The sequence below is a fragment of the Myotis myotis genome, unplaced genomic scaffold (assembly GCF_014108235.1).
Source record: "Myotis myotis isolate mMyoMyo1 unplaced genomic scaffold, mMyoMyo1.p scaffold_m19_p_1, whole genome shotgun sequence".
In the NCBI taxonomy this organism is placed as follows: domain Eukaryota; kingdom Metazoa; phylum Chordata; class Mammalia; order Chiroptera; family Vespertilionidae; genus Myotis; species Myotis myotis.
In genome coordinates this window covers 60,530,964-60,542,545 of record NW_023416313.1, presented here as the reverse complement: position 1 = coordinate 60,542,545, position 11,582 = coordinate 60,530,964, and the positions used below count along the sequence as shown (strand labels likewise).

At 43.4% G+C, this 11,582-nt stretch overlaps 1 protein-coding gene across 1 annotated transcript; it reads right to left on the bottom strand.

Moving 5' to 3' along the window:
* Positions 1–756: 756 nt before the first annotated feature.
* LOC118655126 (putative E3 ubiquitin-protein ligase UNKL) lies at positions 757–1,462 on the bottom strand. Its single transcript, XM_036306637.1, has one exon. It carries the CDS (start codon positions 1,460–1,462, stop codon positions 767–769), a length of 696 nt encoding a protein of 231 aa, XP_036162530.1. The 3' UTR covers positions 757–766.
* Positions 1,463–11,582: the final 10,120 nt, after the last annotated feature.

The window sequence follows — 11,582 nt, the reverse complement described above, 5'->3', positions numbered from 1 at the left end:
AATAATTCAAGATGTGGTAAATGGAACTCTCATTTACTTTTTGTATTCTTCTCTTTTTCATATATGCTTATTTTTCTGGATGATCTTCTCTAGCCTAATAACTTTAAATAGATAATTATAAAAACTGTTGATTTCCAAATGTTTGTCTCCAGTTTGGATCTCTCTTCCGAATACTAGATGTACTAGTATATATATGTGTGTGTGTGTGTGTGTGTGTGTGTATATATATATAAAACAAGATTTGACATCTCCAATGAGGTGAATAATAAACATCTCAAACATATCATATACAAAACTGAAGATCAGATTTTCTTCTCTGTTCTCTTATTCACCTACATCTCATCTTAGTTAATGAAAGTTATGCCATTTTTTTTTCAGAATATGAAATCAAATATATTTACCATACTATGAATTACAATAAACTGATAGGAAATACTTTAAGTTCACAGTACACATACAAAGCTTCATATGGCATATTAAAAAGACATGAACCTAGAAAGCAGCTTATAGAAGCTGAGACCGTCCACGTAAATTCCTCTGCTTACAAAGTGCTTGGCCGGGACATGAACTCCCAGGATGTGGTCACAGTAGTGTCAGGACCACAAACCCCATGTCATTACTGTGCCCACCCGAAACCTGGGCTGCAGGCAGGTGGGTACGGTGGGTTTGCCTTTAAGGTCTACGAGAATACCATGAAACGATGGATGCAGCTGGGCTGGGGTCCCGACATCGGTGGCACCAGGAAGTGAGGCCACCATGGCTGCTGTCACCACTGGAGGGGCTGGCCCTCGCAGTAGGGGCACTCAGGCGCACTGGCCACACAGGGCTCGCAGAGCACACGGCGCTGGCAGGGCTGCAGGACGGCGCCGCGGGCCGGCTCTCGGCACACCACGCACTGCTTCGCTCTGAGCTGGAAGATCACCCCGTCCACCGCCTCCAGATCCAGGAGTAGCTGACTCTGCAGCGACTGTAGCTTGGGCAGTGATATGGTACCGATGTCGCTGCAGCCCTGCAGCCCCGGGAGTGTGGACATGCCCTGGCCTTCCAGCTCCTCCTGCAGCTGCCTGAACTGGGCCTCCACTTCCTCCTTCTTCTGCAGTGCCAGCTGCCGGGCACTGTCCGCTGCCAGTGCCCGCTCCTTCGCCTCCTTGGCCTCCCGCTGCCAGGCGTCACAGGCCTGCTTCACTTGCTGCCAGGACTCCTCCCACTGCCTGATCTTCCTCTTGGCCTCGTTCAGCTGCCGCCTGACCTGTGCCAGTTCGGCGCCATTTGGACTTGCACTTGCAGTGGATGTGGGGCCGGCATTCAGAATGGGGCACGGGCTGGGAGAGAAGCTGCCGGAAACAAAGTCCCAGATGCTCCCAGGGACGCCATTCAAACCTAGGGAGTTGTAGGACGAAGCCGAGGAGCCCAGCACCCTGGGGTCCGACTTGAGGGGTGGCAGCTGCTGGGGGGGCGTCATGGCCCGAGGAGACAAGAGGCCGAGACAAGGACTGGGAGAGCAAGCTGAGCGGGGAGGTGGACAGGGATGACGAGGATTGCAGGGATGGGGAGTGGGCCAGGCAGCCAGGAATGGTGACGGGCTCTGAGCCCCGCAGCAACATCTGACCTGTGGGTCCCAGGTCACTTCCGTCCTGCTGGTCCAGCTCCTTATCCAGGGGAGCGAGGCTTACATCACTAAGATGGAGATCTAAGGCAGAACCTGGGGAGACGCACCACACCTGAGGGGGGCGCACGGTTGATCTGCAGCTTCATCTAACGATGACCCACTCCCAGAGGACACAAGGCTGCGGATGCTGATTCACCCTCCACTCCACTGCTGCCACCGCCACCACCGCGGATTCAAATAGGGCTCCCGGCCCCAAGTTATGCTATTTTTAATTTTACATTTAAAAAATGCTAGAGTCATTTCTGACTCCTTATTTCTCTCACAACACTCATCAAACTTGTAGAAATCTTGTTGATTCTACCTACAAAATATTTATTGAATCTAATGATTTCTCATCACTTCCATTGCTACCAACCAGTTCCAAGACACTATCATTTTTAGTCTAGACTACTGTAATAGCCCACTCTACTAGGTAAGATCCAGTGGAATAACAGAACTTACTGTGGAGAATTAATAGAACCTGATTAATTATAAAAACATTCGTCTAAAACAAACAGAAGAGCTAAGATCATCCAGACATTATTTACTACAGGGAGCTGCTACTTTACCCCTAGAAGTAGTATTACTGGAACCTAAGAGCCAAGATCACTCAATCAAAATGGCAACCAGAGTGATCTGCCCAGAATGTGCAGCAAGGAGCATGTGCAGCAGCCACTAACAATACCACCAAAAGCAAATGAGAGAAGGGAGAAATATCCTCATTCTTCCTTTTTCCTGCCTTTACCTTCAAAACAGCATTTCTCCTTAACCAAATTCAGCTTGACACATGCTAGCAAAGGATCCTGGGGAATATACTTTGCAAGGATTAGGGGGAAAAAAAAAAAAAAAATATATATATATATATATATATATATATATATATATCCTATCTAATAATAGAGAATCATGGTAATTAACCGTAACTTCGCTACCCTTCCCATTGGCTAATCAGGGCAATATGCAAATTAACTGCCAACCAAGATAGCGGCCCGCAGCCAGGAAGCTGAAGTGAACAGGAGGCTTGCTTGCTCCAGTGACGGAGGAAACCAAGGTTCCCCGCCTGCCGCTGCTGGCCTCTGAGCTTGCACTCTAAGAAACAATGTTGCAAATATAGAAGCTAAACAATCCCCAGAAACCTGCTTTCAGCCAGACGGGCTGGAGCTGAAACAGTGTTTCAATTATAGAATCCAAACAAACACAGATACTGCTTTCAGCAGCCAAGGTCTCAAAGCTGAAGCCGAGCCTCAGAGCTAAAGCCAGCTCTCAGCTCCAGTGACAGCCATAGAAGGTAAATAAATCCCAGAATAAAAAAGAAAAAGAAAAAAAGGAGAGGTTGGGAGCTTCAGTCACCCGCCAACCTGAAAACGGCCCTCAGCCCCTCACCCAGACTGGCCAGGCACTCCAGTGGGGACCCCCACCCTGAAGGGGGTGTGACCAGCTGCAAACAGCCATCAGCCCGTCATCCAGGCTGGCCAGGCACCCCAGTGGGGACCCCCACCCTGATTAGGGACACCCTTCAGGGCAAACCAGCCGGTCCCCACCCGTGCACCAGGCCTCTATCCTATATAGTAAGAGGGTAATATGCCTCCCAGCACTGGGATCAGCTGAGCAGCGAGGCTTCCTGGCCCCTGGAGCAGCGAGACAGGGGGCAGCGACCAAACCCCCTGATCGCCCTGCGGCTCTGTGTGTGACAGGGGGCAGGGCCACAACCTCCCTATCCACCCTGCTCTGTTCGTGACAGGGGAAGGCACCCCAACCCCCTGATCAGCCCTACTCTGTGTGTGACAGGGGGGAGCTCCTCAACCCCCTGATGGGCCCTGCTCTGTGCATGATAGGGGGGAGCTCCCCAACCTCCTGATAGGCCCTGCTCTGTGCATGACAGGGGGCAGTGCCCCAACCCCCTGATCGGCCCTGCTCTGTGCATGACAGGGGGTGGCGCCGCAACCTCCCCATCGACGCTGCCTTGAGTGTGACAGGGGGCAGTGCCCCAACCCCCCAATTGGCCCTACCCTGAACGTGATTAGGGGTGGCATCGCAACCTCCCGATCCGCCCTGCTCTGTGCATGACAGGGGGTGGGGCCCCAACTCCCCAATTGGCCCTGCTCTAAGCCCGATCAGGGGCTGCACCTAGGGATTGGGCCTGCCCCTGCCACCCAGGAGCAGGCCTAAGCCAGCAGGTTGTTATCTCCCGAGGGGTCCCAGACTGTGAGAGGGCACAAGTGGGGCTGAGGGACACCCCCCCAACCCCGCTAGTGCACAAATTTTTCTGCACCGGGCCTCTAGTGTGTGTGTGTGTGTGTGTGTGTGTGTGTGTGTGTGTGTGTATATATATATATATATATATATATATATATATATATATATATATATATATATTGCTGGAAGCCAATCCACCCTTGCTGCTTGACACAGTCGCTGCAGGGAAGAAACATCTGCACAGCTTATGTTTCAAGGGACCTGGCGTATATGGCATATGTTTGCTCCCCCTCTTAACATTATGTGTTTTAAACAGGACCACCTCCCTGAGAAAGTTTGTTTCCCCAGGTGAAGATTTTTATCAGTAAAACCCCTTAACTAAGTGCCAGGTGGGTAGTTAATCACTTTAATCTTTACTCCCTGGAATGGAAATAAGAAACACCCTAACCTTTGGAATAGAAATTGATAGGATTAAAATCAACTGGTGTAAATACAGATGTAACAAGACAATAAAACACAGAACCTGGCTGGAGAACCTAGCAAGAGAACATGGCAAGAGAACCTGGACAGAACCTGGCTGGAGATCCTGGCTAGAACCTGGCTAGAGAACCTGGCTAGGCTGCTGATCAACTGAATGCTGTCTCCGTGTCATTCCTTCTTCGCCGACTCCATCCACACCTTTGGGAACCCCTGGACCTGCTGGGGTTGGACCCCAACAATATATATATATCTATATCTATCTATCTATCTATCTATCTATCTATCTATCTATCTATCTAGATATGATTAGAGAAAGGAGAGGAAATAAATTTTGGGGAAAAGAACACGTTTCCAAATTTGACTCCCAGCTTCCATTATATAGCTGTCTATTCACTACCACTATCCAACACATACATGTTCTAGTCCAACAGAGCAGGCAAAATGATCCTTTAATAAATAAAACAAATCATTTCAATCTTTTGCTAAAAATTCTATCATTGTCTTCCCACATCCCAGATTAAAGTCAAACTCATTATAGCAGCCTAAAACATCTACATGATCTGCCCCCCTTTCCTCTTTGATCTAATCTCTTCTCTTTTCCCCCTAATTCAATTTTCTCCAACCACTGTGATCAGCTTGCTGCTATTCCAAAAGATACCAATAACCTGCTTGATTTTATCTTTCCCCTGCTATCAGCTTGGCTTACTCCTATACCTGCTTCAGGTCATGCTCAAATGTCATGTTTTTAGACTAAAGAATTACCCTTGGGCATCATAGCAATGTGTTGAGAATAGTTAAATACTGCAATGTAAAAGAATGGAACTGGGAGATCTCTGTAGTATCCACTGCTTTTACTGATGCTGTTGACTGCTTGACTATATTAAACCATGCTAATTTGACTCATCTGTGTTGTCATCTATAATTTTATCTCATAAAAACATTATATTATCAAAGTAATAACTCTAAATGAATAGTACAAACAGAAATGAAAATGACACTTCAGAACATTTTTGTTGTTGATGTTGTTCAATACAATTTATTGCATGGTTCACTTCAGCATAATATCCTGCTTGAACAAAATAATAATAGAGGACAATGCAGTATAGAGAGAATGCAGTAGACTAAAGCAATGATTTCATTATTATACCAAAAACAAGTGCTATCTGAATAAATCATAGACTGGACAGATCTTCAACATAAAGCTAATCTAGCAGAACACTCTTGAATGTCTGTATGTCTCTCTCGTCTTTTTCTCTCTTTTAAAGAAAAGGTTTATTAAATGCTGACTGAAGCCTAAAGTTGCATGCTCTACATTTCAGAAATAGTTCTTATTTTTCCTCATAAAAGAATAACAATGAAACAATATGTGATCTAAAAGTTAAGTATGATGACAAAGCAGAAATCAATAAGTAAGCACTTCTCTGCCTCATAACCACCCCACACCACATAAATCATCTCTTACCTGAATGCCATACTAGCTAAGTTGTTCCCCTCAACCAAGGTCAGCTGTTCCAGTATTGACTTCCAATCTTCCTGTCCACAGCAAGGGCAGTAGTTAGCAAAAGTGACCACAATCCTCACTATTTTCTGTATCCATGACCTTTTCAATGTGGTTTTCAACTCCTCCCATCGAAAAACGAAGTCTATTTCCTCATCTCTGTATATGCATACCTTGTTTATTGAGTTTCACTTTATTGCGCTTCACAGATGTTGCTTTTTTTTTTTTTATAAATTGAAGGCAAGATCCTCTGCCGGCAAAAAGATTATGACTATCTGAATTGCAATACTTGTTTTATTGTGGTCTAGAGCTGAACCTGCAATATCTCTGAGGTATGCCTATATCTGGGCTGGCCTGGTGAAGAAAATGTGGAAGGAGTGACACTGTGCCATTTCCAAGCTTAGATCTCAAGAGGCCTTGCATGTAACTGTCTTTCAGAACTCTGCTGTCATCATGTGTACAAGGCCAGGCTAGCCGCGGGAGATGAGTGAAGGCCACGTGAAGAGAAGAACAGTCTCTGCTGAGGCAATCCTGAACCAACCAGCCCCAACCAAGCCAGCAGCAGACCATTCACAAGTGGTTACCCCAGAAAACCACGTAGCTGAGCCCAGTCCACGTTGCCAATTTGTAGACATGTGAGCTACATAAATACTTGTTTTAAGCCACTATATTTTGAGATTAATTGTTATGAGGCAATTGTTAGGTAGCATCTTTCTTGCTGGCAAATTAAAAACAGAAGTACTGATTTCATCTTGCATTACAGCTTGGGTTTTAACTGTAAACACAGCAGTTCTTTTTTTAGTTTCGATAGATTAAAGAATTGACTTGTTAGTTCCCCCTGAATCTCCTCACTAGAACACAATACTAGATGCAGGTGGCGGACACCAGGGCACTGAGTACAGGGAGGCCATCCCCTTGGAGCAGAGTCCCTGTCAGAGCTAAACTGCTCAAGACGCCAGTAGAAAAACTCCACATTTAATCATCATTACACTAATGTATTGCTTTTATTTTTAACATTCGCTTGATTGACTCACCTCTTTTGTGAACAAGGAGGCTAAAGTTCTTAGACACAATTTGCCACACAAACTAAAGAAAGAATTCATAAATCAAACACTAGAGCTAAGACTCAGCTGTTTTGGCAATACTGAATAGGCATCTAACTAGAATATAATTGTTTCTGTGGCTACAACTTTGGGAGGTTAGGAACAACTCTCCTGATACATTCTGAGAATAAATGGGCTGTGAGAAACCAAACCTCAGCAAGAAGAGCCAGTATATATAAAGCACACACAAATAATGAAATAAGATTTGAAAAATAGAATTAACAGTCTTCATTTGAAAGAATTTCTGTGTGGAAAAACTTTTGCCCATACATCCTCAAGTCTAATGGTATTTCCTCTGCCCTTGTCAACCACACAGATCTGCCACTTGGCATACACCCACCCACCCACCCACCTGCAGGCTCTTTTCTGTTTCTTACCTATTTATCATTAGATGTTCAGTCTAAATGCTTTATTTTTCTTTAAGGAGAGCCTTAAATAATTTATGATGGTAAAATTATTTCTCTGATTATAATCCCATTTGAACAAACCAGCTAAATCAGATCCCTTCAAAAAACCTCAAGAAAGCCCCACACCACTGGCTTCCATTTATGTATCATTGGACACTGTCACCTGACCACTCTTGGCTTAAAAGACAATTGACTTTCTCTCCCAAGGTGAAAACTCATTTTGTAATATAACATAGCAAACTTGATTCTTAAACTACAAAAAAATAAAATACAATACAGGTATACATACATACAAATATGTGTGTACAATGCCTTTGCCCCAATGCGGGCACCCTGTAGTCTAGCTGTGATCAAAAAGTATCCAACTGCCGAAACCGGTTTGGCTCAGTGGATAGAGCGTCTGCCTGCGGACTGAAAGGTCCCAGGTTCGATTCTGGTCAAGGGCATGTACCTTGGTTGCGGGCACATCCCCAGTGGGAGGTGTGCAGGAGGCAGCTGATCGATGTTTCTCTCTCATCGATGTTTCTAACTCTCTATCTCTCTCCCTTCCTCTCTGTAAAAAATCAATAAAATATATTTAAAAAAAAAAAAAAAGTATCCAACTGACAGCAGTTGAATTGAAATGCGAAATTAGTTTCTTTAAAAAATTTCAAAAGGGGAAGGGAAGTTATTACATTCATATAGACAGTAATTTATATTTAAAATAATATAACTTTTAAATAATCTTTTAATCAGCTATACAAACCTAGCCACCACAAATGCAGCCCACTAATTTATCCATTGTTTCAAGTCTGCCCACATCCCCTCTCTCTACCTAGTATTTTCTATTTTTAGTGTAAAAGTGATTTATTCTGTACATTTTCTACAAATTCTCTTAGTTTTTACTACTCATTATGCTGATCAACACTTACCAAAAAAAAAAAAAGCCTTAACCTTAATAAAGAAGACACAGAATCTTTGTCTTTACTGTCTTATTTTTTTTATTGATTTCAGAGAGGAAGGGAGAGGGAGAGATAGATAGAAACATCAATGATGAGAGAATCATTGATTGGCCACCCCCTGCATGACCCACACTGGGGATAGAGCCAGAAATCTGTGCATGTGCCCTTGACAGGGAATTGAACCATGACCTCCTGGTTCATAAGTTGACACTCAACCACTGAGCCATGCCGGCTGGGCTGTCTCACCTTTTAAAATTGGGCTCAGAGTTGAATAAACCAATATGAACTTAGAGGCCAGCTCATTCACTCTTATAGCCTTTTAATCAAAGCATACCTAATTTTCAGAAATAGACTTATCTTTGGCTTTGTGACTTACCATTCTGTAAAGCACATTTACTTTCTTAGAAACATGGTTGAAAAAATCCAAAATTGGAGAAAAATTATTGCAAAGCTAAATGTTATAAAACAAATGTCTTTTTTTTTTTAAAGCACAATTATAGATTCACTTAGTTGAATCACCTTAACCTCAAGCTCTCCTGGCTCTTTCTGAGATGATGTTCACCTCAGCTTAGGTCAATCTTAGACACTTAAGACCACTTTATTTTTTAAATATATTTTTATTTATTTTATAGAGGAAGAAAGAGGGAGAGAGATATAAAAACATCAATGATGAGAGAATTAGTGATTGGCTGCCTCCTGCATGGCCCTTACTGGGGATTGAGCCTGCAACCCAGACATGTACACTGATCGGGAATCAAACCGTGACCTCCTGGTTCGTAGGGAAATGTTCAACCACTGAGCAACACTGGCCAGGCAAGACTACTTTTATATTAATGTGTAAAGTGGAAAAACTTTTTCCATAAGACCATAATATCATCTCACATATGCGTTTTTAATTTTATAATATACTAAATTAGACTTTTGCCTTTTGAATCAATATAGTTTAAAATAAGAAATTGAATCCAAGAATAAAACTTAGAATCTTAAATGTCAGTTAGTAAACATAAAACCAATCTGCTTTTCAGGAGGCAGGAAGTCTGAGATCAGGATGCCCATGATTAGCTTTTGGTGATGACTCTTCTGGGTTGCAGGCTACTGACTTAAAATTCTTCCCATCTCCCTACACCTCACAACTACACTGGCAAAGGCCTTTCTAAAGCAGTTCCTTTTACCCATATATCATATTTGTTATCTATCAATAACAAATTACAAGGAATACTAAAAGGCAAAAACACAGGTGAAAGAGAAAGAGAAAGTAGCAGAACCAGACTCAGATATGGCAGGTTGGTTGAAATTACCAGGCTGAAAATTTACAACAACTATGATTAATATACTAAGGGCTTTAATGGATGAAGTAGACAGCATACAAGAAAAGATAGGCAATAACATCAGAGAGATGGAACTTATAAGAAATAACCAGTAAGGAATATTAGCGTTCAGAAGCACCATAACACAAATGAAGAATGTCTTTTATAGAATTACTAGAGGCCCAATGCACAAAAAATGTGCATGGGGGGGAGGGAGGGAAGGGGGGAGGGAGGGGAAGGGTCCCTCAGCCCAGCCTGCACCCTCTTGCAATCTGGGACCCCTTGGGGGATGTCCGACTGCCAGTTTAGGCCCAATGCCACAGGGATGTCTGACTGCCGGTTTAGGCCCGATCCCTGTAGGATCGGGCCTAAACCGGCAGTCAGACATCGCTCTCACAATCTGGGACTGCTGGTTCCTAACCACTGGCTTGTCTGCCTGCCTTATCACCCCTAACCACTCACCTGCCTGCTTGATCGCCCCTAACTACTGGCCTGCTGGCCTGATCACCCCTAACCACATCTACCTCAGCCCCTGCCTTGGTTTCATCCGGAAGGACGTCCAGAAGGTTGTTTGGCTGCCCAGTCTAATTAGCATATTACACTTTTATTATTATAGATCAGTAGACTAAACATGGCTAAGGAAAGAATCTCTGAGCTTAAGGATATCTCAAAAGAAACCTCCAAAACTGAAACACAATGAGAAAAAATACTTTAAAAAAGAACAGAATATCCAATAGCTCTGGGACAATAAAAAGGCAGTAACTCATGTGTAATGGGAATACCAGAAAGAGAATAAAGAGAGGAACAGAAGAATTATATAAATAATAATAACAGAATTTCCCAAATTAAAATCAGGTATCAGACCACAGATGTAGGAAGCTTAGAAAATACCACACAGGATTAATGCCAAATAAAACCACAGAGCTACACTTAGACATATCATTTTGAAACTTCAGAAGATCAAAGAAAAAATTCCCCAAAGAACCAGAAGAAATTTTTTTAAAAAAAGCATCTTACATGTAAGGGAGCAAAGATAGGAATATATTACACTTCTCAGAAACTATGCAAGCAAGAAGAGTGTAAAGTAAAACATTTAGTGTTGAGAGAAAAATATACACCAACCTAGAACTAATAGAGAGATATTTTTTGTTCATGGACAGGATGACTCTATTGTCAAGATTGAAAGGACAGAACAGGACTGATAGTTGTATTCCTAACTCCTCTTCCAGCAAAAGCCATAGAATGTATCAGTTACTCAGCCTGCCCTTATCTCAGCCAATGGGAATGCAAGGGAAAACAAACTCAAGGCCGAAAGTATACTGAACACCCCCCTGTCTTTGTGTAACCAGACCCTAACTGCACCCTGCCCTTGCATCACTAGCCCCAGGCCCTCACTCAACCAACTGGAATTGGCCAAATCAGTGGTCTGAGTGTGCCCCAGCCCCCACCCCAAGCCCTATAAATTCTTTTTTTTTTAAATATATTTTATTGATTTTTTACAGAGAGGAAGGGAGAGAGACAGAGAACCAGAAACATCAATGAGAGAAAAACACCGATCAGCTGCCTCCTGCACATCCCCCACTGGGGAAATGTCCGCAACCCAGGTACATGCCCTTGACCAGAATCAAACCTGGGTCCTTTCAGTCCGCAGGCCGACGCTCTATCCACTGAGCCAAACCGGTTTTGGCCCTATAAATTCTTTGTTCTCTTGGGACTCCGGGCTCTCTCTCACACCCAGTATGGAGGCAGAGGGGGACCAAGCGAGCTTGAATAAAAGACTCTCTGCTTTTGCATCGGATTTGGCGTTCCCTGGTGGATCTTTGGGGGGTCTTGAAATCTGGGCATAACAAAGATATCAGTTCTTCCCAACTTGATCTATAGATTCAATGCATTCCCAATCAAAAAACCTAACAGCAAAATCAGTGATTCGAAAATTTACATAATTTAATGCATGTATTAGAAAAGAAGATATGAAATCAATCATCTAAGCTTCCACCTTAGA